The following is a 26,230-nucleotide window of genomic DNA, read 5'->3' as shown; positions in this document are numbered from 1 at the left end:
GGGGGGGAGACAGGGATGCGAGTGAGTCATACAAGCTTCCAGAAGTAGCGATTAAAACGGCAGTTTACGATTAAAGCATTAAAAGCACCCACCATGGGGGTGTTAATTGAATCACGAAGGATTTGTTTTGGTAACACGCACCTTGGTTGAACTTATCAACGGCGAGTTTACCGGGCAGCGACAAAAGACGTTTCAAGGGGCTGCGGCGGCGGCGGCGGCTCCTGACAGCTGGCGCCTGCCTAGCGCCTGCCTAGCGCTGGGTAGGCTGGCCCGCCAAGCAGCCGCGTGAAGCCGGCGGCCCGCCCTGAGTATACTGCGGGGTCTGTGCCGGGCCGGGCTCTCGGTCATCGTTCTCTCGCGTGCGCGGGGACTTTTACTGCCGGGGCTGCCCAACCAGTAATGTGTACTGTGGGTGATACATTAGCGAGGGGTGAAAATGGTGGACCACTTGATGTTTTCCTGGACACATGAGCCAGGAGACTTTTTTACCCACAAACGTGGGCGCCCGCAAGTAGAATTTTATACTTATGAGGTAAACCGTGTTTTGAGTGTCTGTCAACAAAACTACTCACCACCACTGGATTTCTTCGAAAATTTACCGGGGCCAAGCGTTTTTGCTTTTCGAAAATTTGCCAAAATTACAATTTTACCATGGAGATTTGCGTTGTAGCCAAATTGTGGACGGAAAGGTCTGGTCTATTGGAGTGCAACGGTACAAATTTCTTCATTGTTTTACCAGTGCATGAGTATACACTGGAAACGCACGTCTTAATGTCGCACACGGGTAGGTGTGTGAATGCCCATTCCATTTCTTAACGGAGTAAAGGTGGTGGCATTCTAGGTAAATTCAGTACACTATAAGTGATTAGACCCTCGTGCCCGATACCCGATACGGCCCTGATACCGACTTTTAGAGGGGAACGGGACGAGCTCCATCTGCCGTGGCTCCTAGGGTAGGCGAACCTGGCGAACCTACACCAAGGGGGCCTCAACTCCCTTGTAGAGTACACACCACCAAGAGCCAGGATTGCCAGAATGCTAGACGAATATTTTGCATTAGGGCATAAAACGCCTGTAACTAGGCAAAACGCTTTACTTCCACCCTGAGGGACGGCAAAATGCATGGCTTTGGGGTTCGATTGCCCAGAGATTGCCGAAGATTTTTCGTAGATTGCTAGAGTGGATTGTGATTGACGGAGTTGTGGCCCCTCCCCTGTGTCATAGCCCTGACACACGGTATTCTTTCAGAAGTTGGACCTTAGGCTGGTCCGGCCCGGCCCGGTCTGCCGGCCGGCCCCCCGGCCGCCGGCCGCCGGTCGCAGCGCGCCGCCGTGGACCGTCCGTGGTCCGGCTGCAGGTCCAGGTACGGAATGGCCTGGCGGATAGTCAGTCCGTTGTAAAGTGCGGTCCGACCAAGTCGCTCGGATCGTTCCCCGCGCTGCTCCAAAACCCTCCCACGCTTCGTTTGGCACAGGAAAAGACAGGTACGTTATTGACAGTACATACATGGAATTTGTGGGTGAATTTGGAATACCATGATCAACAGGTGTCCGAAAAATGCCGCCACATACCAGGTGGCTGATTTACCCCCCGCACCCTCTGTACACTGTTAGAAATTCCGTAGGCTAATTACGGAATTCTTACGGAACTCACCGTAAAATCCAAATACGGTACCAAACCGTAACGGGATGACTGTAATTTAAAGATACGGACTTGTCCGTATTTCAAATAACGGTGCATCCCGTACATTTTCCCCGTCAAATTAAATATTAAATAATTTTTGAAACAAATAGTTTAAACAATTGAGCTGTCCATAGAGATTTATATTATTGCCTCTTTCGCAAAACCATAACTTTACGCTCTCGTATCTCTCAAAATCCAATTCTTCGACTTACAGTGCAATTTATTATTTTCCCTAATCAATAAGTCAAAATTTTACGGAAAATCTTACGGTTTATCCGTAACTTAAGATTACGGTTTCTCCGTATGGTTTCCGTAGAAATACGGAAAAATTACGGTACATTCCGTGAAAAAAATTTCTTGACAATTCCGTTCAAAATTCCGTGGAAATTTCTAACAGTGTAGTTATGCAGTACTGCATTACTACGTGCGGGTGGGTTGCCTACTCGCTCGACGCGTCAGGCCCCGTGGACCGAGGCGATAGGCAAGCCCGCCCGCACTCGTGCGTGCGGTACAGTATAACTACAAAAGTGTGCTGGGTTAATCAGCCACCTAATACTACACAACGCGAGAAAATATTTTTTCTCGAATCTATATCAGAAAGGTATGAGACACAATATTTTTGTTGATGATTTCTAGACCAGATTTTTATCGACCTTGGCACGAAAATCGGTTTATCTATGACGTAAAAAGTACTGTTTTGATATTGTCTTCATATTGTTTCGATGTCACTATTTCTCATGGAATGCAGTCCTATAGCCCCATTTTCGGACGTTAATGCTGTCCTCGGACAGTACTTGCTTTCGTAGTCTCTCGAGCTGCATACATATTACCCCAATTTACGATATTCAGCTACCGTTTCAGGAAGGAGTGGGGGAGATAACAAGCTATGTTGTCCTCTCCTACAAGCGCTCTTGTCATCGTATTTCTTAAATATACGCAACACGTAATTCCAGATCCGACTATAAAACGCCTTCGTCGAACGAAGAAGATGCGCATCCTCCAGGTGATGTGTGCACTGAGCCTCGCCATCAGAGGAACGAACCCCATTCTGTTCGCCAGCCACAAGTGGCAGCGCGGTAAGCTGATGATGACTGCGCGGTAGCGCCGCCAGCCTCCCACATACTGTTTTTCAGCACGCCGCATTTCAGCTGCTTTATTTTATTTTATGGCACACAATTGGTCGGGGAGTTATGCTTTTATCGTCACATTGTTGTGTCACACGGTTAAAAAAACTAATCAAATACGGTAGACATACGGTCCTTACTGTATTTTATTTTACGGTCGAATTGTAAATTATTTTACAAGCCGGACAGTATTTATTTATACAGTTGGACCGTATTTGTTTTTACAGTCCTAACCGTACTTTATTTTACGGTCTGATGCTTTACAGTTCTAGACTAGACTATATTTAAGAATACGGTCGGAGTGTATTTAATTTTACGGTCTGGCAAGCTACAGTTTTGGACCGTAATCTGAAATACGGTTCGAACTGTATCACTATACTGTAAAATTAAATACGGTCCGATCCATAAAAATTAATATGGTCAAGACCTGGCAAAAATTTACTGGCCATCCTGTATGAATAACTGTAGGTTTTTCTAACAGTGCACTTGGACCATAGATGAGATATGATGCGTTACAAAGCAGGCGAACTTCCTGCATGCGACCAATGTCCCCTGAAGCTTGCACACAGAAAATAGCACTCGTTGATCGGCAATGGGATCAAGCTTGCAAGCAGTAGTGTTGTGATTACTCTGTCAATTCAAATGTGCACATTGTATACTTTAAATAAAGCGTACATGGCATGTACACTTTAATAATAGAGTACGCTTTTATAAATTCGTACATGGCCATGAGTATGTATACATTTATAAAAGCGTACATGGACATGCATGACTATATACATTAATTAAAAGTATACATGCTATGTACGCTTTGTTTAAAGTAGACAATGTACACATTTGTATTGACACAGCACTTGAGCCTCGTCTTTGAATCAATTCAATGTTGAACGTACGGTAAATTCCGCAGAGACAATCAAGAACATTAGTGGCACTGAGACAGAGTATAGACTTTTCTGTGCTTGCTTTGTGCTTTGACTTGATGATCAAAAGCTGTAGTGTACCAGCGCTACATTTAACACTTGAGTGGAGATAGTATGAATGTGATTAACATAACAAGGGAGTGTGGCCAAATAATGGTCACGCCGCACTCCATGTGCCAAAAGAAAATTACACTGAGGGGAAACAAATGCTCGGTCCGTTGGAGGAAAGTCATTCCGAGTAAAAAAGGAAATTAGGCCCTTGAATAGCTGGCGCAAAACATCTCTGCGGTCTTCTCGCCGGGACGTTGACAACGCGACGCCAAGCCTCGCCGCGCACCGCACTGTACAACTACGCGCACAGCCCACTGATGTCCTTTCTTGCAGGTGTTTCGAGTGCGGGCTTTGACCCCTCCAACAGGAGACCGCACCGGGCCGAGGCACCCGAGAACCCCGAGGTGTCTGTGGAACAGGGTCGGCTCCTGGGTCGCACGCTGGTCTCAAGCAAGGGCACTAAGTACCACGCCTTCTCCGGCATCCCCTACGCAGCGCCGCCCATCGGTGACCTGCGATTCAAGGTACCATGACAACTCCACAGTGAGTGATCTCATTATTCGGAGTTAGATGTCAAAGGGTTGGCGTAGAGATTTAAATTGAACCTAATGGAGTCAAATTATATTGCACATCTCTAGTGTAACGTTGAAGCATAGCAGGTGGGTGTAACTGTGAATGCGCAGCAGTGTTGCGGGATTGCATAACCGCTAGGGCTGCAGGGGCCATGGCGCCTTACGGGCGAGATGGGTAGGCAAACCCGCAATACTGCTGCACATTCACAGTTACACCCGGTACAGCAGTTCAGTCGAAAGCATTTCACATTTTAATTTGCCTACCCGCTATGCCCGTAAGTGCCGTAAGACGACACAGCCCCTTGGGTTACCCAAACCCGCCCGCACCTGCGACTTTTCTAAATCAGCCGGTAGATGTTGCATAGCAGCCAGGCGTAGATACCGACCGCCCCATATATCTGTGTGTTAGGCAGTTTTTGCTTACCTTCCTGGCAACACTGCCTGATATGTCATGAACACTGATTAATCAGGGCTCATGACAAGGGCGCTGATAAATCAGAGCACATTACATGGATGCTCATTTTTCGGTGCATGGCTCACGCCACAGCGGCCGGTGAAACTCGACGGTTACATTGTATGCTGATAAATCAGCAATCATTGATGAGACAGAAGTTAATACGCTGATTCCAAATTTTAATTCGGTCATGTTGTACGATGGGCCGTTTACAGTTTCGGTTGCTGCTAAACGCTCGTTTAAGAGAGTTACAATGTACACTGTTTAACTTCCAGGGTTTGAGTTATTGTTCTTTTCCATTTCCGTCCGTCCGGGCCGCGCTCTACGACCACGCCCTTCTCCCGCGACGATAACAGGTTCCAGTCCCGGTGCAGAGGGCCCTGTGACCCGGCGGCCCCGCGGTCCTGCAGCCCTGCGGCCGGAGGGACAAGAGGCGGAGGTTGATGACTGCTGCGTGTGTTGCAGGCCCCGCGGCCCCCCGCGGCATGGGCCGGCCTGCGCGACGCGCGGCGGGAAGGGAGGATCTGCACCCAGCCCCTCCTCAACCTCACGCGCATCGTGAGTACCCGAGGGTGATCACTCGCCCACTAAAGAGCGAGAGAGACAACACACCCCCGCTAAGCAAATTTCAAATTCACCCTCCTACAGCAAGTAGAAAAGCTTTATGGTCGGTTGTGACATTGTAAGTCAATACCGAGGTAGCAAAATTAGAAAAAATGCATCATGACTGCATTATATGTCCAATCTCAAATACGAATTCTAGGCGCCTCAGGCGGATTTTAAGCGCTTTATGCACTTTAAGGTGCATTTTAGATTGCACATATAATGCAGTCATGATGCAGTTCAGCTACCTGGGTATATGTTCTTTGCACGGTTCAAGCGCATTTCTCGCGCCAAGAACACGTTTCTTTCGGTGCAGAGAAGCCGGTCGAAAGAAGCAAGTGACCAGCGCCGAGGTTTGTTTACTCAGCGACCGGGCAGACGCGGGGTTCGACACAATCGGAGAGGTAAACAAGGACGCGCGGTGCGAGCCCCCGGCGGCGTTGCACTGCGCGTGCGCACTTTGCTGTGAGGACACGGCTGCGTGGCATGGGGGTACCCTCAGCAGACTCTAAGGGCTGGACAGGCTGGGCCCCACTGAGACGCAATCACAAAACAAGCTCCCCATAGCTTCTCTGGCTTCCCTCTGGCACAGAAGAGGCAGAGGCAGAGTTTACGGGTGAGAGGGGGAGAGGAAAAAGCACCTTAGGCTAGTCTGCCCAAGTGTGCGTTGTACGTACCTGGAATAAAGGCGACCCGCATTGTCTCCGCATATCGAGGCTTTGCCGGGCGGGGGAGAGCTGAGCATTACTCCTGCTTTATGGTCCTCCCCTTGTTGCTCCCGCCTGAGGGGGGGGGGAGGCAAGGTTAACCGGGTCAGGTGCGCGGTGCAGTCCGGTCCGGTCCAGCCCTTCCCTATCGGGAGGCTGTGGCTGTATGACGTCTGGCATGGGGTCGCTGCCCCGCCGGAGGCGACGGAAGTGGCAGGTGGCAGTGCTCGGCCAGACTTCAAAGGGAGGAGCACACTGTGGCACAGGTGTCATTTGGTGAGTTAACTCTTCGGGCCGTTGCTCTCTGCCTTGGCTGTCTCTCCTTCCCCATAAGGTCACGCCGGTCGGTGCGAAACGTGTTAATTTAGCAGGTTCATCGGCACGGTCATCCGGGACACAGAGAAACAGTGATCAATACGCAACCCCTGGACCTTTCGGAGTATGGGGAGGGGGGGAGGGGTCATGGGGGTCATCTCAGGGTCCGCGCTGATCCACGCAAACAAACTGAGGGTGAGCATCGCAAGGAGGAAAACAACGCTGACCCGGTGACCGTGTCGTAACACTCTGGCGGCCCCGCGGTTGGCGCACGCCACGCGCCGCTGATGCGTGTTTCGCACCGTCATTGGCGCGAAGTCGATTAGTCGGTGTTTGACGGGCGGTCCGATCCAGCTCGGCGGCTCAGCCGAGGGGACATATCAGCCGGACGAACTCCCGCACACACGTCACGACGCCGCCTCTGACCCCCAGGTCACGCGCGTGCCCAGGACCATCGAGCCGCTGCACGGAGACGAGCTGCCCGGGCTGTGGCGAGCCCGGCCGTGGCTCCTCCAGGTCGTGACCAACATCCTGTCGGCCGGCGAGGACTGCCTGTTCGTCAACGTGTACACCCCCCAGAGTGCCCTCGGCAAGGTGAGAGACCAGGCCCCGGAAGGTCGGTGGGCGTGGCCGGCCCGGCAGGGCAGGGCGTGGAGCTGTACCGTCTTGCCTTTCTCCTGCCCCAGGACGCCGGTGGCGGCAAGGGACTCCCGGTGCTCTTCTGGATCTACGGCGGCGGCTTCGTGTGGGGCGAGGGCGGCCGCGCGTTCTACGACCCCGACCTTCTCATTGACCACGGGATGGTTGTGGTCACCTTTAACTACCGCCTCGGGCCACTGGGTCAGTATACGAGATAAGAGGCGGGCACCCGCGCCGGGCGGACAGAATTGGCTCGATTCACGCGTTGCGCCATCGCATGCAAAACGTCCAACTCATCGTTCTTCCTACGATTCCTTGTGGCCCCAGGTTTCTTGAGCCTGGGTCGTGGGTCCGGTGTGCCGGGCAACGCGGGCGTCAAGGACCAGCGGGCGGCGTTACACTGGGTGCGAAGGAACATCGCGGCGTTCGGCGGCGACCCGGACAAGATCACGGTGTACGGGGAGAGCGCAGGGGCCGTCTGCACGCACTTGCACCTGTTGTCGCCGTCCACCAAGGGTACGTACCGCCTGTGGGGTAGGCCACCGGGCCGAGCACGGCTGCTCGACGGGACTGCCTATGCACCGGGGCCCGCAGCCGCCTTGTGCGTAGGCCACCGGCCGAGCACGGCTGCTCGACGGGACTGCCTACCCCCGGTTCCGCAGGCGGTCGTCCTTCACACTCACTCGGACCCCGCAGGTCTGTTTCGCGGAGCCATCATGTCCAGCGGCTCCGCCGCGCACTTCTGGGCTACGGAAACTGCGGCCAAAGCGGCGCGCCGCGCGCGCCACTTCGCCCCCGCAGTCAACTGCAAGGGCAACCTCCCCGCCCGGGAGCTGGTGCGCTGCCTCAGGAACGTCCGGCCACAGACCCTCGTGGCCTTTCACGAAAAGTCGCTTCTCCCAGAGGTATGTCGCGTTGCTTCCCATTGTCTTTTCCTGCCCTCCTGCCGGAACTGAACGATACACATTGAACAGGACCTGCGCTTTATAACCGGGAGAGTGCCGTTCGTCCCGGTGATCGAGGAGACCGAGGAGGTCGAGGACGCCTCCGAGGAGCCCATCATCACGGAGTCCCCTCTGGCGATGCTCAGCGCCGGCAAGCAAGCCAAGGTGCCCACCCTCATGGGTTTCAACAGCGGGGAGGCGCTCATCATATTCTCTGGTGAGGGAATTCATGGGATCCGGGGTCCGGGAGTTGCCCGCCAGGAGCCGTACACAAATAGCGAAATTTGTTAAGGGGTGGCGTACTTTTTTCGCTCATTCTCAGGGCAGGGTTGGTAACGGAATTTGTCTAAGGGCTACAAGACAGACTCACCCCGACAGGTTATGCAGACGTCACATACGCTGGAGTGCAGTTTTCATGGCCTTCCAATACTTTACGTGAAACGCCAAAATCTGGCCTTCAAATCGGCCAAAATTTGACCTTCTTTTAAAGGGAGACCAAAATTCGGCGTTGAAATGGGAATGACAAAATTTTTGCGAGCAAGGTTACCACGGCGTTTAGAGTCAATAATAGCGTGTCGAATCGACGTTACGGGCGGCAATTTGTGGTTTGTGATTTTCGGCTTGTCAGCTACAAAGTCACACGAACATGATCCATGAGAGTGTTGAGAGAGATCATCACAAAATTGCTATACTCTTCGTAAGCACAGTGTAGTGTTAAAGTTGTCGTTGATAGGTTTTTGTTTTTACAGGGATACAAAGGTGGTCCTGCAGAGAATGTGGAAATGTCTTATCACAAGAATGTTTACTTCTTATTGGCAAACTTTGAGGTGCACTATAGTTCTTATAAGAAAATGACAAATGTCTGCCCATACCTCGGCCAATACGCAAAAAAAATATTCATACAGTGAGAAACGTTTAAGTCTGCATTTAAAGGACAAAATATTCTTGTGGTAAACCTTTAATATTTTCATACAGAAAAGATTTTTATCAGTGTATCGCTCGACCTCCCGGTATCGCCCTCCGAACAGCTGATTGACGGGCTCCGCTCGCCCCGCTTGTGCCACCAGGGCTGACACGCGACCCCAGCGTGGAGAGCCTGCGGCTCGCGGACCGCAACATCACCTGCCTGGTCCCGGATGACGTGCTGCCGCACCTGAGCCTAGCCGAGGCGGAGGAGATGGGGCACCGCGTGCGCCGCCTGTACATGGGCCACGAGAAGCCCATCACCCTCGCGAACAAGAATGACGACAAGTTCTTCGAGGTGGGCGCGTGCGCGACCGGACAAGGCTGACGGAATATGGTACGCGGCAACAGTGATGCTATTGTTTTGTTTCCCCAGATGATAACGAGCTTCTTCATCTACCTCGACACACTGAAGCTGGCGCGCTTTCTGGCGGCCGACCCGACAGCCGCCCCTCTCTACATCTATCGCTTTGAGTATGTCGGCGCTCTCAACACCTTCAGGAACCTCCTCCGGATACAGACCAAAGGTAGTTCTTACCCTCTGTCCTTGATTCTCAACCGGGCCCGCGCCGCAAGTTTAAACTCCTTTATCGTACCACAGCGGCGTGCCACGCCGACGAACTGAACTACGTGTGGAGGGTCAACGTCAGTCCCGACAGCCGGACGCTCAAGCCCAACGCCACCGAGTACAAGGTGCGAGACATGTTCTCCACCATGCTGGCCAACTTCGTCAAGACCGGGTGAGTTGCGCTCACTTCGCCGCGGGCATGAGGTGGTTGCTTCCACAACTGACGCCTTGGTGCACGCTCCCGCCAGCTCGCCCACCCCGCGGGGCTCGCCGCTCGACCCGCGGCTTAGCTGGCCGCCGTTCACGGCCATGGAGCAGGCCTACATGAGCATCGACAAGGAGCCGAGAGTCGAGAGGAACTACCGTCGCGACATCATCGGCTTCTGGGACGCCATCTTTGCCGAGCGCGTGGGCGGCCCCATCTGGACCAAGATAGTCGGCATGGAGGAGCGGAGACGAGCGGTCCTGGACACGCAGACCAACCTGGTGCACGGCGGACACCAGAGGATTGCACCAAAGAGTACCCGGAGGTACGTACGTACCGTCGGCGCTGAGTCCGGCCGAACGCGTGGCACGCGAGGCCCGAGTCACTGAGGCGCCGTTTAATGTGCCGTTAAACCTGCTAATCGTTTTGGTGTTTTCCGCCTCGTAACATCCGAGGCGTCATTTATAGGTATACATCTCTTACATCGCAACATATCCGACAAACAAAACAACAAAACTGCGAGTCATAAAATTAAAACATCATCACTGATCTTCCTCTGAAGTCTAAAGTCCAGCTAAAACAACAGAGGCTGAAGAGCCTCGCTAATCCCTAGGTTTAGCCCGAATTCGAGTTTCGGGTTCCACGTTAAACCAATTGCAGCACGGCCATTAACATAACGCCCCCGCCCCAAATCAGCGCCCTACTGTCACTGAATCACTCTCTCCTTGCAGATAAACTGGGGGTGCAGGGCGGCGAAGGTCTCGATGTCGATGAACTCCGGATCGTCGCGGGCGTGCTGTGACCCCCACGCCTGGCTGTCTGGCTGCGCCGGTGCGTCCAGGCCACTGCCAGTGCCTGCTCCTCGCAGGATGGCGGGGTTTCGATGACGACGCTGCAGCCCTGGCGCTAGAAACCCCGCTGCCGCCTGCAGGGCGGGGAAGCGCGCGGCGTCCGGGACCCGCCTCACGGCATGGACGGCACCCGGCGCAGCTGCTGCGGGAAGCAGCACGCGGAGGCAAGGGGTTCCCGTGGGGACGCCCGCGCACACCAAGGGAAGGCAGCCGTGCGCGTCGTGGTGCACGGGTCGTGTCACGGGGACCAGTGTGGTAGGCGACTGTCGCCTAGGGACCGGCCCCTGGTCTGGAGATGCTGCTGCGATCTGCTGCTGATAGGACACACCGGGCAGACAGGCGAAGGGCAGGACACGGGCTTGGACCCGGGCTCCTTCGTGGAGGCCTGGCAGCGATGGGGGCCCGCTCTCGTCCCTCGTCAGCACGTTAAACACACACAAACCGGAGACGGGACCCGCCTCTAGCCTGCTCCCTCCCTTGGGGGCATCATTGCCTGGTGTTGGACCGGAGACATGGGTCAGTTGTCCGAATGGTGAGCGGACTTTGGCCGAGGCAGATGCGGTACTTGTGGTGGTGGCGTTTGGAGTCGCGCTTTCGAGGGGCTTTCCGTTTAAGCTCGGTGGCACACTTCCACTGGACATTGGGATCGTACTTCGTGCCTCCGGGGTATCAAGGACAACAATTTCAGCTTGATCCTTATCGTCACTCTGCAGGGGAAAATGACATAGAATTCTTTTTGCCTACGACTGCTCTCTTACCCATTTAATATGTGTAAACTGGACTGTGATATTAGGATTATTAAACAAACGCCTAGGGCCATAAGTTTGCTCGATTAGAGAATCCTTTGTGATAAGTCGTATTTTGTAGGTATCGAAGACTGATAAAAATGAACTTACCGAAACAATCGAGTTGTCCGTTGGCGGCACCCTATGTGCGGCGCCCGCGGCGCACTGCAGCTGGTGCTGGTCGAGCTGCTTGCGGAACTGGAAGCTGAGGCCGCAGCCGGGCAGCGCGCACTCGTGCGGCCGCTCGCGCGTGTGCGACACGAGGTGGGCCCGCAGGTTGCAGCGGCGCACGAACGCCTTGCCGCACGAGCATGCGAAGGGCCGCTCGCCCGAGTGCACGCGCTCGTGCACCGCCAGGTAGCCGACGGTGCGGAAGCACTGCGGACAGGTCCTAGATTAGGTCGGCGGGCACACGCGCGAGTGCGGAGAGCGGTCAGCGAGTCTCTATCTCCGAGTCCCCGCGAGCACCTTGCCGCAGGTGGCGCAGACGTAGGGCCGCGGCCGCTCCGCAGGTCCCGCAGTGTCCGGGTGGGTCGCGCGGTGCTGGCGCAGCGCAGCGGCCGTGGAGAACGTCTCCGCGCAGTCGATGCAGCGGTGCCCCTCGTGCTTGACCAGGTGGCGCTGGAGGTAGGTGAACAGCCGGAAGGCCTGGCCGCAGTGCGGGCAGGCGTGCTGCCTTTCCGGCCAGTGCGTCCTGCGACACGCGTAAGTGAGGCGCCAGGCCCGGCGGCAGCCACCCCACCCAACCCAGATCACGTCCTGATTGGTCGTGATCGACAACTACCTGGCGTGCTTCCGGTGTGCAGCCTGCGACTCGGAGGTGTGTCCGCACACGGAGCAGCTGAAGGGCTTGTCCAGCAACAGCGGGACGAGGCTCACGGCCCGCCCGCCCGGCTGGCTGTCCTGCTGCAGCACGCGCACGTAGCGGTAGCGCACGGCGTCCTGGCCGGCGGTGGGCGCGGGCTCCGGGGCCGGCGGCCTGCACTGGGTCATGTGCAGCTCCAGGGCCGCGGCGTCGGCGCGCTGCTCGCCGCACCACGGACACGCCGAGCGCGCGCCGGGCAGGGGCAGCAGCGCGGGCAGCGGCAGCGGCAGGCCCGCCGGCAGGCCCTCGGCTAGGGGCAGCAGGCGCGTCACGGGAGCCGCCGTGCTGGGTAGGCAGCGCGCGCGCGTGCAGCCAGTGGGTTGCCTGCCTCCCGGGCACTCTGTGGAGGAGGTCGGCTCCGGGCCCCGCGTGTGCTTGGTCGACATGCTGCTCAACAATGAACCGGGAGACGCGCGCCGTTTTCCCGACAACGGAGCTGGTCGCTGTGTTTGGATGTAATGCGATATCCTGAGACACAATCGTCGTCAGGTCTGAAGAAGGAAGCAGGTATCGAGGCGCCCTCTCCATAGATACGAGTGTTGCAAGTTGCATTACTAAAATAAACTTTACTTTTCATTAGATATAAACTACACGGATGATTGTACTTTATTTACAAGCTCATGCATTAACATAACAAGATTTTTCCTGGTATGCTCTAGCTACATCCAGTAACAGAGGTCAGATGGTTGTCTCGTATAAAATGATAATTATTTATCATATTTGTCATTAAACTTATGTCACATGCAAGAGCATTCTCTAGGTACCACATTTCATCAGAAATTATCACAGATAACATCCTAACAGTTTCATGCTGTATGTTGATAGAACTTATTCAAGTTGAACACTTCTGAAAAAAACAAAACAATTTCAATTGGAGACAGCTCTTAAAGAATAATATAAGAGAGGAGAAGCAAAACAAGAACCCACAGATACACACCTTTGCTTTCTATAGTATTCTTCAGCATTGTACCTTTCAAAGAAGCCCTTGCCATATTCAAAGGTTGCCACCATTATAGCACACGCTGGAGCTACTTTGGCCACTCTCGGTACAACACCAGTGAAGATGCCTGAAATTCCATTCTGCTGCCATATTTGCCGCAGAATACTGTGAGTGGTTTTTCCTAAAATTGGAATAATTAAAATTACTCATCTAACATACGATTTATATTTTAGAAAATTATATATTGAAAAACACATACTTATCGGTTTCTCTTGCAGATTTTTCTCATTGGCTATTTTCTTTGATCCTGAAAAGAGATGAAGAATATAAATGAATGGGTAAGATGAAGTGGGTTGGATTTGTTAGAAAACCCTATTAATTGATGAAGATAATTTGTCAGCCAAAATTACAGTTTAGTTTACCCACATCAAACACAAAGAGGAACAAACCACTGATAGGTTACGAAGCATCAAACAAAACATGTCTCCAAACATAAATTACCTGTTTCTAAATCTGTCGTAGCCAAAGGATCACAAATGCAGCAGAGCACCGACAGCAGAAATAGAAAATAAATAATTTAAAGAGACATATTGACAAATTATCTTCATCAGAAAATAGAAGTTTGCAACAGGAAAAAAATAGAAAATGAATAGATATGTTACCAGCATAAAGTTCCTTTTCTCCCAATTCAATTTGCTGATGTGTCTTGACAACATCAAAAGGAGTGGTACAGACAGCAGCAATCTAGAAAAACAAAACAGAAAAAAATCCAGGAAAATTCTTAAAAATCATCAAAACTGAAAATTGCTAGTACTAGAGGATAACATACCGATCCAGCAATAGCACCTGCACCAAAGCTAAAGCCAAATGTAGGAGTCTGCTGATTGAAAGCTGACTTTAGTCCTTCATAGTTAAGCCAGTATATTCCTATTAAAATTCAAAAATCAGTTACAGTGCTTGGAGCTTACATTTAGTAGGTAAGTCTCAATGAAGAGAAAGTGAGTTAATAAGTTTACCTGAAAATGGCACATCACGTAACAATGTTGAACCAAGTCCTTTCCAAAGGCCTGGAATAAGTCCATGAACTTGAATATGGGAGCGCAAGGCACCGCCTACCTCTGTAATTTAATGAGAGCACACTTTAGAATCTGTGTGTTAAAACTTTTTTTCATATTGATACATGTAAGAACCTTTTTTTCGTGACTTACCGAAGTATGTTAGTTTTTGCGATTGCATTTTAGTGCGTATCAGCTCTAATGGGCTCACAACTGAAGCACTCACAACTCGAGCAGATGCTCCAGCAAATAATGGAATCCAAAATGGTTGGTCCGTTTTCCCAACTTGTTTGGAGTGGAAATCTTTCACTCTAGTTCGTATCTGCTCATAAGCTACAAAATAAAGCACTGTGGCTGGTATAGCTAATACAAGAGTTGGCCCAAGACCACTCCATAATGAATTTACTCCTTCGGCTCGAGAAATTTTCACAAAAGCATCCTAAAAGAGAGAAAAAATTAAATGGGGTAAAAAAAATGTGAAAAACATATAACAAAATCAATCAAGGATTCTACATACAATAGTGCCACTGAACTGTCCATTCCTGTGGTACCAATTTGTCTGACCACTTGAAGAAGTAACACATGGACAGAGGTGATCCATTAATCCATTGCAATACACAAAACACTTGTTTGATAATAGGGCTTTCTGCTGTGCTTGCAGTCGAATTTTGACAACATCAAGTGGAGTAACTGTAAAAAATACATAATAGTATGTAGAAATCTTTTTAAAAAATAGCATTTGGGATAGAAAGAAAAGTACATAATTACAAGGTAAAACTTAAGGAGAATTGAAAGCGGGCCAAAAGCGTTATGTAATAGAAGACAAACGGCAAGAAAACAAGAGTAGGATATGTGGCTAAACAAACCAATCTTTTACAAACTTAAAATTGTGCACGGTTGCATCATAAGTTACTCCACGGTCTTGCCTAACCCAGACTTCACACCTTCACACTTACCTAAGAGTGAAGTGCACAAAGCGCCGGTGCAAGAAGCTGCCATTTGCTGAAAAGGCGTGATTCTAAATCTAGGGTCGTCTGGTTCGTGATATACGGATGACATATTGGCTACACTTTGTCGAAATTAATCAAAAGTTAATGGCAATTCAGCAGTTGGGCAAATGTTATGACTTGAAATAGCAGAAGACCACAAACCACAACACATGGCTGTCGCAGGCAGCCATATTTGCAACGGCCTTCTAATTAAGTTTCAATAACATGTTCTAGAGTATTAGTGGATTGCCAACATCCTAGCTAGCTCTCATCTCCTTTTTCAGAAATAATTCAGACACCACTGAAATAAATTGTGCCTGAAAGACTTAATCATGTCTTTTCTAAACGTTGAAACCGGTTTTTAAGAATGACACTACTGGGAAATTTTGCTTTTGGTGTTGGGAACAATGATAGCAGAAGCAGTAAAAAACTAAACAGCAAAGCAAACAACCGACACAGCAGTCGACGCCGATAAATCTGTTTCAATCCTTAATTCTATTTGTCTGTATTTGTTTTCTAAACGTCGACAGATGTGCGAACCATAAGTCAGTTCAATGACGTGGTCTTTGGCGCGTCAGCTGCAAATGCTAGGGAAACCCTAGTTCTTTCCTTCAGCGAGTAGGAAACTAGAGTTCCTTGGTTCATTAACCACTGATTTTCGAGTTTTGGTGATAAGCAACCTTAAATATATATCAACAATAATAAATACTTTTTTAAAACAGAGACAAACATGGCTTGTTTTTCTTGCATTATGTAAGTAAATTTGTCTTCTCTCTTTACATTTTCTTATTCTGAAAAAACATCAAAAACTTTGTATTCTTTTTCAGGGACCCATTGTGGATTGCCATTAAAGTTTTGACAATCCTGCTGCTCCTGTTGTTGTGTGTTTTAAGTGTTGTATTGCCAGTTATGATTGTAACTTCAAGAAAGGTAAATCTCCAGCACCTCAGGTGCCTCTCTATAATTAAACACTATAAAGCAGTATTTCAACAATATTCTTCCAATTTCAGCATTTTAGAAAAAAGCGGGAAATGGAAAGTAATAGTGATAAACCAATCAGCGTTGCATTTTTCCATCCATACTGTAATACTGGAGCTGGTGGTGAAAGAGTTCTCTGGTGTGCTGTTCGTGCTTTACAAACGAGGTAAATTTCACATTAACTGCCCCTATGCTGATGCAAATATGTTAGTAGCATTTAAAATTTACTGTCAAACTTGATGTGTTTTCAGGTATCCTGGGACCAAAGTGGTAGTTTATACAGGAGACCTAGAAGCCTCTCCTGAAGAAATTATTAACAGAGTTCGTCAGCGACTCAATATTGAATTGCCAGAGCCAGTTGAATTCGTTTATCTTCATAAACGTGGTTGGGTTGAGGCAGATAATTATCCTACCTTTACTCTGTTAGGGCAGAGTTTAGGATCATTGATTCTTGGAATGGAAGCCCTTAATGCATTCTTGCCTGGTAATTATTATTATTTTTGTATTTGTTTGTGGAATTGTACTTTTTACAGTGTCTAATATTGATATTTTTTAAATTTCAGATGTGTATCTAGACACAATGGGATATGCTTTTACACTTCCACTCTTTCGTTACATTGGGGGTTGTCGTGTTGGCTGTTACACACATTACCCTACAATTTCAACTGATATGCTACGTCGAGTATCAAGTCGCAGTATTCAGTACAATAATAGTCACTATGTTGCGCGAAGCCCATTCCTTACTGGAGGAAAGATCATCTACTATAAAATGTTTGCATGGGTATGTCTAAAATTTTCTTTGACAAATTTTAATAGTTGTTTTCATTATTCAACTTCAGTGAGTGCTTTGGAACTGTTTCCCTAGATCTATGGTATCATGGGGCGTTGTGCAGAAATTGTTATGGTCAACTCCAGTTGGACTGAAGAACATATTAATGATATATGGAAAATTCCTCTCAAAACACATCGTGTGTACCCACCTTGTGACACTGAGGACCTGAAGAAAGTGCCAATTCCAATTGCAGATGATGAAGATTTCCTTATCTCCTCCCAATCAGGTTCTTGAAGTACCTTTTTAAATGAAAGCAAAAGCAGGTGGAAATATTAAGATGGAGAAAAATAAAAAATTGTTGATCTTTGTTTTTACAGGTGATGTCAAGAACGAAATGGGAAAGAAACTTATTAAGATTGTTTCCGTTGGTCAATTCAGACCAGAAAAAGATCATCCATTACAATTGCGTGCAATGTATCAGCTCCGTCAATGTGTTTCAGAAGAACTGTGGGACAGGGTGAGTGAGCATTACATCTCAAATCACTTACTTGTACTACCTCATTAAAAATAGATTTGACTTAAAAATATTTTTTCATGGGCAGATCTGCTTAGTATTTGTGGGATCATGCAGAGGTTCTGCTGATGAAGCACGAGTGAAAGACATGAAAGATCTGTGTCGACACCTCTCCCTTGAAAACAATGTCGAGTTTCGTGTCAATGTGCCATATGATGAATTGAAAAAGGAGTTACAGGAGGGAACAATTGGTCTTCATGCCATGTGGAATGAACACTTTGGAATAGGTAAATAAAATGAGAGAATTGCTTTACTTTTCAACAGAAGCTAATTTTGAGAGCGACTAATTTTTTTAAACTTTCTTAGGAGTTGTAGAGTGTATGGCAGCAGGGCTAATAATGATAGCCCACCGCTCAGGAGGTCCTCAAATGGATATTGTCATTGAAGAAGAAGGGAGTCGGAATGGTTTCCTAGCAGCTGATGAAAATGAGTTTGCCATTGCCATAGTAAAAATACTGAGGATGGCCTCAAAAGAGCGCCGTTCTATCAGGGAAGCTGCCAGGTAGAGTGAACTACACTGGCTAATTGTTCAGATACCTACATTTTTGCTGATCTCTTATGAACTATACATTTCTTTCTTTGGTTTGACAGATCTTCTGTGGATCGGTTCTCAGTGAAAGAGTTTGAAAAAGGATTTTTACGATCAACTGCACCATTTTTTAATCAGATCTCAACTTGAATTTTTTTTTTTCCCCAGAGCACTACCTTATTTGTTTGATTGTAAGTTTTAACAAGTCAGTAACTCCTTCAATTTTGAGATTTCATTTAGAAGAAAAATAAAAAGTACAATGTATTGATCTAGCATACCAACGATCTGTGTAGAAACGGGTTGCGCTAAGTTTTTTCCTCTTTAATTAATAAATGTAGAGTTTAAACTTGCAAGATTTACTTTTAAGTTGTGTGCGTGTGTGTTAGCTCTTAAGGAATATCAGTGCACCCCTCTTTCTCTCTGTCTAAGCACAGATTATTCATAAAATAATTACTATAATTCTGTAACAAAACTAAGTCTTTATTTTATGTTCCACAATAGGTTGTTTGGCCCACAAATTTTTCTTATAAAATGAGCCAAGTGTTGGCATATTTATCACAAACATATGATATCCACATTAATTTCTCCACAAGCTTTATATATACAGTGTAGCAGCAGAAAAAAATTGTATCCAACTCACTCAAAATTCATTTATGTAACTATTGACCAAAGACTTTCAAAAGCAATTATATACTATAAAATCCTAAAAATGACTTGTAGATGGCTAGGATATTTCATCCCATAATGGCTGACATTGACAACTGACAAAAATGTTTTTGATTGTCAATTAACAATTTTACATGTTACCGTCTTCAAACATCACACAACTGTATAAAGAAGCACAAAGAGATTATTTAGTAGTGCATAGTACACTTGTGATTTTGACAAAGTCTGCATATCAAAGTATATGTGATTTTCATAAAGCCTATACCTAAATAAAATCAGGTATTGTATAGCATGGCATCTTCAGAAGTCCTTCACTAAGTAAATATGATACAAAAGCAAAGCTGTGAAAAACAAAGAAACAATTGCTTCCAAACATTACAATGAGAAGTTTAAAAATTCCAAGCAATAATAAAGATTAATGCAGTAATTCATGAAAAAAAAGGAAAAATTAAGCAGTAATGTTGGATCTCTAAATATGTTGCCAAGCTACTGAGTTTATTCACAATCCTGTGCTTCAATATCACATTTATGGTAAGGAATAATGATAATAAAAAGGAATAACTACACCATTACAGGCTAAAATGAATTAAAAAATGCCCCTTCCCCATTTCATCACATTCTCATGCTTCCTGGTCCCATTGGAAAACTTAGTCTTTGGAGTACTGATGCTACAAGATCATGAAGTGTCTGTTGAATAAAGAGAAAAAATTAAGACCTGTTTAGGTACAAACAATGCTAGAGATTAATATTACAATATAAAATAGGAAGAAAAATACCTGAGGTTTACACTGCTCTTCAAGCCAACTAAATATAGAGGCAGATAGTTCAGCAAAGTTTGCAAATGATGCATTACTGAAAGACAGGAAAAGCTGATCCATGATTGCCTGGAACTGGGCATAAGAAATTTTTAATTATTTGAATACAGACTGAAGGAGTATAGGTGGAATAAAATTTGAAATTAAATCCACATACCACTTGAAATTTTGTATCATCAGACACTCTTGTATCTAGTTGGCCAGGCTGCGATTGCTGTGCCTTAACCATCTGCTCATAATTAGAGCGCATAATGCTCAGGGCCACAACTTCCTTTCGCAAAGCATTTCTTTCCTCCTCTTGTTTTTTACGCTGCTGCAGAAGAAACTGGAGACAAGATAAACATTAGTGTTAAAAGGCTTCTATTTACCTGAACTCCATAAAACAAAATTACTGTTAAATAAAAATAACAACCTGTATATAATCTATTGATTTTTGCAAAACAGTGGCTTTGCTCAATTTGTAGGAAGTGGAGGAGTCTGTCTGCTGGCATGTTGGGACAAGGTGTTGTAGAGAATCATAACCTTTTTTAATGGCATCCCTCCTTTTCTGCTCAGCTTGAGTATGTGCTTCTCTTCGCCTCTCTTTGTAACTCAGAGATCCTGATCCTTTATGATCACTATCATCATCTTCTACAAGCCAAAAACGGTATCATGGTCAAAGATATTCAATACTAAGAGGATGGGTACTGAACCTTAACACGTTGAGTCCCATGTGACCACACTCGTGGTCACAATAACGCATGTTAGCTACCCCCCCCTGGAACTCTGTGTTAATAAATAGGATGCTCACCATGACCGCTACTGCTACTTAGATTATCTCCTGTATTGTGGGTTGTAGGTGCCATTGGGTTTGAGCCAATGCTGTCACGTCTGTAGTATGGAGACTCAGTTGGACTTGGAGGTTCTGGTTTCATATCCTGGAGACTGTTCATACCAATAGCTGAAAACAAACATTTTTGAAACACAAGGTAGAGGGACTTTGTTGAAAACTAATCACATTTTAAGATGACATTATTAAAGTTCATAAATAAATCACTAACAATGATCGATAGAAAGAAATTTTATGAAGGTTACTACAACAATTACACTAATTTGACTAGGAAAATCTGTTTCTTTGGGCTGTGACAATTGACGGGAACTGGAGAATCCACAATAATATGACAAGTTAATAGTGACATGGTAATTGTCATATGGCTCATTGAAAAACCAAACTCATATGAAAGGCATATGTCTAAAGCTAATAAGCTTTCAACTCTTGAGGCTGATGATGCCTGACAGCCCCCACCGAAAGTAGGGTTAGTACAGATTAAATCCAAGCTATGTGTTTTTTAAGTGTCTTGAACTAAACACAAAATACCAAGTACAAACCTGAGTCATAACTGTAGTCACCATAATGTGAGGGGTCAGCCATTTTGCTTGAATGTGGTTTTTAGGCACGTTGGATTCTGCAGCAACTGATTAATTAACGATGTCACCACCAATAAACATTCTCAGCCCGTACTTCAAGCAAAAGAAAGTACACACACAAATCCAAGTACACACATTTTCTGTGTCCTTGTTTGCATCATTCTTCCCTCCACCTTCTCCTCCTACTACCTCCTACCCTCCTCTCTCTTCTCTCTCCCCCACTTCCTCCTCTCCTCTCTCTTTCTCTTTCACAATCACAACACGTTGCTACATATTCACGTTCCCTTCGATCGTCAGCTGTTTTTTGTCTTCTGCTCGCTCAGCTGTTCTGTTCTGCTGTCAGTGCGGCAAAGTTATTTGCACGAACGGGAATTTCCGCCAAATTTAACTGCTGCTGCATCAGTCTGACGTTAAATGAGAAGCGCTCATGCCAACAGGAAATGTCTCACTGGCGCTCTGACTCCTCTCTGCAAAAGATGGTGAAATAATTTCTGCTCCATATGCTATGGTGCGTGACTATACTGAAAGCCAACCAACCTGAGAGATCTGCGACCGACTCACACTCGTCATTTTCGAGCAAAGAGGGAAACGTGTCGCTGTCGTTTTGCCATGGCTTCCCTTCGTGAATGGTGTCCCACTGCGGACAAAATTCGAGTCGGGCACACTCACGGCACGGCCCCCAGGCCAAGCGTCAGACGCGCGGGGCCGCGGGGTTGCAACCCCGGGGGTGAGGGTGGGAGTATGAACTACCTTGCAGGTGCAGACCCCCTGGTTGCACATGTTACAGGTCGAGCTGGTGTTGCCTGGTCTCCTCCGAGATAGCTGAGCCCTTCCTCCGGCATATTGCGCCACAAGGGGCCAGCCCTTGGGCAGCTCGTGCTTCCCGCGGGAAAGGGAAGATGAACTGCAAGTATTCGAAGTCGTACGATTCGTGGGTCAGCGACGTACCTCGATCCAGGACGACGTGAGAGCGATCTTGTTCCGCGGAGAGTGCCGCTCCGCTTGGTCCAGCTGCTCCAGGGCGTCCATCAGACCGTCGCAGAGAACCGTCAGGAACGATCTCCAGGACTGCTTGGTGGACGGAGTCATAGCCTGGGGAAGTGCCTCCTCGAGGTAACCGATCATCACGTCCCGGTACCTCTGCGGAGCACGAAGATCGCGACCGTTGGAGACCTAGTGATCCGGAATTGACGTCAGCCGAGCCTTTGTCAGGCAGGAGGCTCACCGCGAGGCTGGCCCGGCTAAGCTTCAGTCCCCGGTGAGCGCGCGCAATGCTCGCCAGCTGGCTCGCCATGGCGCTCACGTCACCCGCGACGCTGCACCGGAGCACCTGCAGCTGCGCCAGGCCGTGCAGGAGCGCGCGCGCCGTGAACTCGGAGTCCCTGCTCAGCTCGGCGGGAGAGTAGTGCAGGGGTTCGCGCTGGGGCTCGCGGCCGCAGAAACGCTCCAGGTGCTCGGGCTGCCGGCGGAAGTATCTGCGGGCAGCAGGAAGTGGTGCACCGGGGAACTCACTCGTTAGAGGACCACGAGGACCACTCACTTGATGTGCATGCGGACGCAGTGGCCGCTCGCATCCCTCGCCAGAAGCCCATGAACTCGGCGGACGTCGCCCACCTCCTGAGCCGTGAGCCCCAACGCGTTGGCGGGGGCGGGTCGTGTTGGCGGGGTCGAGATCAGGGTCGGGCTGGGCACCTCTTCGCCCTCGCCCTCGCCCTCCCCATCCGCGGGATCTGAGATCAGCACCTTATTCTTGGAGGGGCCGGGGGCACCGCCTTCCGCTGGGGAGGGGTTGCTCATAGACTCATGGGTGGACGCCCCTGCCCCCATGGTGGTGGTCCTGGTGAGGTCCAGACTGTCCCCGGACCGCGTGCCCGTACGGGCCGGGGTCGTCGTGGAGCCAGCGAGATTGCAGCGGTTGTCGCGTTGCCATAGCAACACGCGCTGTTGGCGGGGGCCACGCCGGAGGCACGCCGGAGCGTACACACACCATTATGCCGTCGAACTGCCCGCGTATGGAGGTGCGTATAAAGTTACGATACGGACGGGGCGACGCGGGGAAACGTTAGGCGTCTTTCACACAAGGTGCGAGCGATGCTGCAGACCTCACCCTAAGGATAGCGCCTGCAACGGGCCGGGTAGGCAGACCCGCCACGCAGCCGTGCGAAGATGGCGGTCCGCCTTCAGCGCCCGAACCCAAACAGCTTATTAAGTGGCTGGACTTGATCTTGAGTGACGAGGCCACATGCCACATATGACCTATGGTTTTTCGGTCCGGCCATAGTACTAGAGAGCTGCAACGAGCGAGCAATGAGAGCAAGCGCCCGTCTCTGTTGCCGACCGCGACATCATTGCTCGTTCATAGCTCAGGCCCGTTGCCTTTGCTCGCTCAACCACTATGAGCGAGCAAACGCGAGCAAACTTTGCTCGTGCAGCCAGGCCGCCTCGTCACCGTCCAGCTCGGCTCGGATGCTGCTGCTGTAGACGCGACTTAGTTTTGAGGCCCTGCTACCAGGGCACATTGGCTCAGGGCAAAGGGAACGTTTAGAGTCCAATATGTTACCCTTCGTCACCTTGAACTTTACACCAACGAAAGCTCTCGAGTAATTTCACTGTAAGCTGCAGTCAATCCTTCAGTAGGTTAATTTCACTGTAATCTACAGTACATCCTGCAGTACTAAGTTACGGCAATGGCGCTGTCACCTTTTTAAGGAAGCCCACATGAACAAGCAGCCGGTATCCCTGAACTCTATTTTAAGTTGAAGTGTTCACGGGTACCTGCCGCGACTCATCACCCCTTCTTGCTGTTGCAGCCCCCGCGCTGTCCGGCCGGGGACCCCTGCAAATGCCCGTGTTTGAACCCCGAGGTATGCTGGCAGGGTGATAGTTGTGCGGGGGGTAGTTATTCCGAGAGGACTTCCCTAACGCGTTCGCGTGGGAAATGGGGGGGGGGGGGCTAAAGTATCCATGTACAATAAGTTCAGTTGTTCCGACATGGTGATGAGGTTGACTTGACATCATAGCGGAGGGTTCTGCAGGCGGTGACCTACATGCAGCCGCTGCCGCCGCCGTCCTGCGCTCCGAAGCACCAATATCGGCACCCTAAGGTGGCCGTCGACGGGAGCACGGTGTACAAGAAGTCGTACCCGGGCTTCCCACCAGACGTAGCGCGCCTTGCAAAACCGGACTTGTGCCGCCCGGATCTCGGCCCTATAAAGGTCCCGGGGGTCATCGACGGGAACACCACAACTTCGGTACACACTCGAGCCCGCCTTGGGGCTCTCGGCGGACTGGTGACGAAAACGCACAGCTGATCTGTCAGTCGGTCCAAATAGCTCAGCTACCAGTACCCGCGCGGCACCCGCCCGCTGCCGTGCCGCCCCTTCGGCAGCAACCTGATGGGGAGGGGCCCCATGCAGGACGCCACCACGCAGAAGATCGACTACTCCCCCAAGCCCTACTGCAAGCGTGACCCTTTTGCCGATCCTCGCACGCCTTTCCCCGACGCCCCGATGGAGGGTAGGGACCTGCGACCTGCCAACCGTTACCCAGGATCAGACTCGTATGGCCGCTCACGTCGGGACCGGGGCGTCGTTCGTTCTCTCTAGGGTGGACGACGACGCGCCTGTCCTACGCGCACCCGGAGGGCGCGCAGCCCGCCCAGTCCATGAAGCCGGTCGTCAAGGCCAGCAGGGTGCCATGCCCCGTGGACGACAAGACGACCCAGAAGCTGAGCTACGTACAGCCAGCGCTCCTGCCCAAGTAATTCCATGTTTTACCCAATTCTTCCCGACATTTGCATATTATAATTGATTCACGGCGACACACCCGCCCCCACCGACAATGTGCCAGCGGTGGGCCAGGCTATACAGCCAGGCTGGGCGGGGCCGGTGAGCGGGGAAGCTTCACCCTCAATATATATGCTTTATGTAATATGGATGACCCATGGACTGTGCCTCGGGGAGCTTGAACATGTCCTGGCGTAGCGAGGACCATAAACAGTGGTTCGGGCGGGGTGGGCTGCATGCGCACGCACCAGCCGAACAAATCAATTGGCAATTATTGGGCAGCTGTGCCCGGCGCAGCCCGGCGGAGCCCCCTGGGGACGGCCTTGGGCTGTAGGCCCGTAAGCCTTTCGAGTGGGCGCGATAGCAGCCACTCCACGCACCTAGCTGGGCCATTTGGGGCCACCACGGCAACACGTGCCGTCATGTCGCATTCAGAACGAAAATAGATACACGATCACACCCTCTGCTGTGTGTCCCCCAGGGAGGACTACCCCTGGATGCAGAAGGGCCGGTACCACCGGCCGTGCGTGCCCTTCGCCGGGCACACGACCTACACGAGCAGGTGCGTGCGGGCGATGGAAGCCACCCTCCCAGCGCTAGGCCCCCTTCTGCTGCACCCTCTAACGCGCACCTCCTTTCCCCTCCCGCAGCTTCGTCCCGCCCGGGGTGTGCGTCAAGCTGGACTCTCCATGTAAGGACAACGCCGGGACCAGGATCAGGCCGCCGCGGATGCGTGCTGGCCTGTCACGCGTCCGGTCGCGGTCACGCGGCCGTGCGCCGCGCGCGCCACGCCCAGGCACGCTAGGGCGGCCACTATTCCGTGACTCCGGACCGACACGACGGACAATGACAGTTGTGCGCCCCGTATCTCCCGCGGCTCCCCCCTCTTCCCCGCGGCCATGTGTCATCCGGTACATGTCCCGGCCTCGGCGCGTCACGGCGCCAGGTGTGGGCAGCGGACCCCCGCCCTACATCATCGCGTTGTGCCCGTCAGTAAAAGAGACGCGGCTTTGTGGACCCGCGGGCGAGGGGTGGGTTACGGGAGCGGTAGGGCGAGGTTAGGGACACGCCAGCGGGACTGCGCCGTGGCTCGGGGGCCGTAGTCCCCGAGCCGCTGCAGCAGCCGGGAGGCATCGCCTTGGCGACATTGCGGCGGCGACGGCGGCGGAGAAGAGGTGACCGCGGCGGCGGCCACGGAGACCACGACCGGTCCGGTGAGATCGACTCGGGCCGCGACTGGCCATATCGGTCGGGCCGCGACAGAACAACGCGAGGTGAGAGCGCGTCCTCCCGGAGATATGTGGACGGGGTCGATCTTGTGGTGTGCTCGCTTCCAGCGTGCTCTCCGCTTTGCCGGTCAGCAGACTCCACGCTGCCGCGTATGCGCCTCCGGTTGAGTGAACGGAGCAGCGCGAAGTGGCCAGCGCAAGGCGCACGCGCGGCGTGGCGCTAACCAAGGCCGCCCCCCAGC

At 50.4% G+C, this 26,230-nt stretch overlaps 6 protein-coding genes across 9 annotated transcripts; 3 read left to right on the top strand and 3 right to left on the bottom strand.

Moving 5' to 3' along the window:
- The first annotated feature begins 1,343 nt into the window (after positions 1-1,343).
- On the top strand, positions 1,344-12,839 carry LOC113208804 (juvenile hormone esterase-like). 3 transcript variants are annotated; one of them, XM_026425987.2, is made up of 14 exons: positions 1,344-1,484; positions 2,637-2,759; positions 4,112-4,302; positions 5,270-5,362; positions 6,862-7,023; positions 7,116-7,269; positions 7,396-7,584; positions 7,765-7,973; positions 8,043-8,229; positions 9,080-9,273; positions 9,352-9,502; positions 9,577-9,715; positions 9,792-10,073; positions 10,480-12,839. In XM_026425987.2, exons 2-14 carry the CDS (start codon positions 2,672-2,674, stop codon positions 10,481-10,483), a joined length of 2,043 nt encoding a protein of 680 aa, XP_026281772.1. In that variant the 5' UTR covers positions 1,344-1,484; positions 2,637-2,671; the 3' UTR covers positions 10,484-12,839. The 3 variants fall into 3 exon arrangements, with proteins under 3 accessions (XP_026281772.1, XP_052127594.1, XP_052127595.1); XM_052271634.1 differs by lacking the exon at positions 10,480-12,839 and adding an exon at positions 10,217-10,309; XM_052271635.1 differs by lacking the exon at positions 10,480-12,839 and adding an exon at positions 10,204-10,309.
- Positions 12,796-15,450, bottom strand: LOC113208807 (probable mitochondrial glutathione transporter SLC25A40). Of its 2 annotated transcripts, none has more exons than XM_026425991.2 (10): positions 15,201-15,450; positions 14,762-14,934; positions 14,398-14,683; positions 14,206-14,307; positions 14,019-14,116; positions 13,852-13,933; positions 13,691-13,702; positions 13,449-13,496; positions 13,187-13,370; positions 12,796-13,096 (listed from the first exon to the last, which is right to left on the bottom strand). In XM_026425991.2, exons 1-10 carry the CDS (start codon positions 15,301-15,303, stop codon positions 13,078-13,080), a joined length of 1,107 nt encoding a protein of 368 aa, XP_026281776.1. In that variant the 5' UTR covers positions 15,304-15,450; the 3' UTR covers positions 12,796-13,077. The 2 variants fall into 2 exon arrangements, with proteins under 2 accessions (XP_026281776.1, XP_052127597.1); XM_052271637.1 differs by lacking the exon at positions 15,201-15,450 and adding an exon at positions 15,013-15,031.
- Positions 15,451-15,641: 191 nt separating this feature from the next.
- On the top strand, positions 15,642-18,452 carry LOC113208806 (GDP-Man:Man(3)GlcNAc(2)-PP-Dol alpha-1,2-mannosyltransferase). The gene is made up of 10 exons (XM_026425989.2): positions 15,642-15,986; positions 16,061-16,163; positions 16,244-16,377; positions 16,463-16,695; positions 16,775-16,992; positions 17,077-17,269; positions 17,361-17,500; positions 17,586-17,784; positions 17,864-18,059; positions 18,149-18,452. The coding sequence occupies exons 1-10, from the start codon at positions 15,964-15,966 to the stop codon at positions 18,234-18,236; spliced, it is 1,527 nt and encodes a 508-aa protein (XP_026281774.1). The 5' UTR covers positions 15,642-15,963; the 3' UTR covers positions 18,237-18,452.
- Positions 18,453-18,545: 93 nt separating this feature from the next.
- On the bottom strand, positions 18,546-21,156 carry LOC113208809 (max-like protein X). The gene is made up of 6 exons (XM_026425993.2): positions 20,936-21,156; positions 20,358-20,507; positions 19,980-20,197; positions 19,725-19,892; positions 19,529-19,642; positions 18,546-19,439 (listed from the first exon to the last, which is right to left on the bottom strand). The coding sequence occupies exons 1-6, from the start codon at positions 20,976-20,978 to the stop codon at positions 19,365-19,367; spliced, it is 768 nt and encodes a 255-aa protein (XP_026281778.1). The 5' UTR covers positions 20,979-21,156; the 3' UTR covers positions 18,546-19,364.
- Positions 21,157-21,304: 148 nt separating this feature from the next.
- Positions 21,305-24,080, bottom strand: LOC113208808 (uncharacterized). The gene is made up of 6 exons (XM_026425992.2): positions 22,515-24,080; positions 22,200-22,449; positions 21,923-22,114; positions 21,725-21,853; positions 21,512-21,611; positions 21,305-21,441 (listed from the first exon to the last, which is right to left on the bottom strand). The coding sequence occupies exons 1-6, from the start codon at positions 22,799-22,801 to the stop codon at positions 21,374-21,376; spliced, it is 1,026 nt and encodes a 341-aa protein (XP_026281777.2). The 5' UTR covers positions 22,802-24,080; the 3' UTR covers positions 21,305-21,373.
- LOC127750311 (uncharacterized) lies at positions 22,894-26,156 on the top strand. The gene is made up of 8 exons (XM_052271632.1): positions 22,894-22,992; positions 23,785-23,838; positions 24,010-24,225; positions 24,307-24,490; positions 24,580-24,733; positions 25,241-25,321; positions 25,410-25,542; positions 26,097-26,156. The coding sequence occupies exons 1-8, from the start codon at positions 22,966-22,968 to the stop codon at positions 26,154-26,156; spliced, it is 909 nt and encodes a 302-aa protein (XP_052127592.1). The 5' UTR covers positions 22,894-22,965.
- Positions 26,157-26,230: the final 74 nt, after the last annotated feature.

This window comes from Frankliniella occidentalis, unplaced genomic scaffold (genome assembly GCF_000697945.3).
Source record: "Frankliniella occidentalis isolate FOCC.00 unplaced genomic scaffold, Focc_3.1 Scaffold168, whole genome shotgun sequence".
Lineage (NCBI taxonomy): Eukaryota > Metazoa > Arthropoda > Insecta > Thysanoptera > Thripidae > Frankliniella > Frankliniella occidentalis.
This window is presented reverse-complemented; position numbering and strand designations above follow the sequence as displayed.

Excerpts from the sequence above, each read along its gene's own strand:
- LOC113208804 (XM_052271634.1), top strand. The coding sequence starts at position 2,672 with ATGCGCATCCTCCAGGTGATGTGTGCACTGAGCCTCGCCATCAGAGGA. Across the intron at positions 8,230-9,079 it reads GGCGCTCATCATATTCTCTG|GGCTGACACGCGACCCCAGC; the intron begins GTGAGGGAATTC and ends TTGTGCCACCAG. Across the intron at positions 9,716-9,791 it reads GCCAACTTCGTCAAGACCGG|CTCGCCCACCCCGCGGGGCT; the intron begins GTGAGTTGCGCT and ends CGCTCCCGCCAG.
- LOC113208808 (XM_026425992.2), bottom strand. The coding sequence starts at position 22,801 with ATGGGGGCAGGGGCGTCCACCCATGAGTCTATGAGCAACCCCTCCCCA. Across the intron at positions 22,450-22,514 it reads TGCGTCCGCATGCACATCAA|ATACTTCCGCCGGCAGCCCG; the intron begins GTGAGTGGTCCT and ends TGCTGCCCGCAG. Across the intron at positions 21,612-21,724 it reads AGGGGGTCTGCACCTGCAAG|TGGGACACCATTCACGAAGG; the intron begins GTAGTTCATACT and ends TTTTGTCCGCAG.
- LOC113208809 (XM_026425993.2), bottom strand. The coding sequence starts at position 20,978 with ATGGCTGACCCCTCACATTATGGTGACTACAGTTATGACTCAG. Across the intron at positions 20,508-20,935 it reads TGACTACAGTTATGACTCAG|CTATTGGTATGAACAGTCTC; the intron begins GTTTGTACTTGG and ends GTTTGTTTTCAG. Across the intron at positions 19,643-19,724 it reads ATGATACAAAATTTCAAGTG|TTCCAGGCAATCATGGATCA; the intron begins GTATGTGGATTT and ends TCTTATGCCCAG.
- LOC113208806 (XM_026425989.2), top strand. The coding sequence starts at position 15,964 with ATGGCTTGTTTTTCTTGCATTAT. Across the intron at positions 16,164-16,243 it reads TGATTGTAACTTCAAGAAAG|CATTTTAGAAAAAAGCGGGA; the intron begins GTAAATCTCCAG and ends TTCCAATTTCAG. Across the intron at positions 16,696-16,774 it reads CCTTAATGCATTCTTGCCTG|ATGTGTATCTAGACACAATG; the intron begins GTAATTATTATT and ends TTTAAATTTCAG.
- LOC113208807 (XM_026425991.2), bottom strand. The coding sequence starts at position 15,303 with ATGTCATCCGTATATCACGAACCAGACGACCCTAGATTTAGAATCACG. Across the intron at positions 14,117-14,205 it reads ACGTGATGTGCCATTTTCAG|GAATATACTGGCTTAACTAT; the intron begins GTAAACTTATTA and ends GAATTTTAATAG. Across the intron at positions 13,371-13,448 it reads TCTGCAAGAGAAACCGATAA|GAAAAACCACTCACAGTATT; the intron begins GTATGTGTTTTT and ends TTCCAATTTTAG.
- LOC127750311 (XM_052271632.1), top strand. The coding sequence starts at position 22,966 with ATGCCGTCGAACTGCCCGCGTATGGAG. Across the intron at positions 24,491-24,579 it reads CCCCGACGCCCCGATGGAGG|GGTGGACGACGACGCGCCTG; the intron begins GTAGGGACCTGC and ends CGTTCTCTCTAG. Across the intron at positions 25,322-25,409 it reads CACACGACCTACACGAGCAG|CTTCGTCCCGCCCGGGGTGT; the intron begins GTGCGTGCGGGC and ends CCCCTCCCGCAG.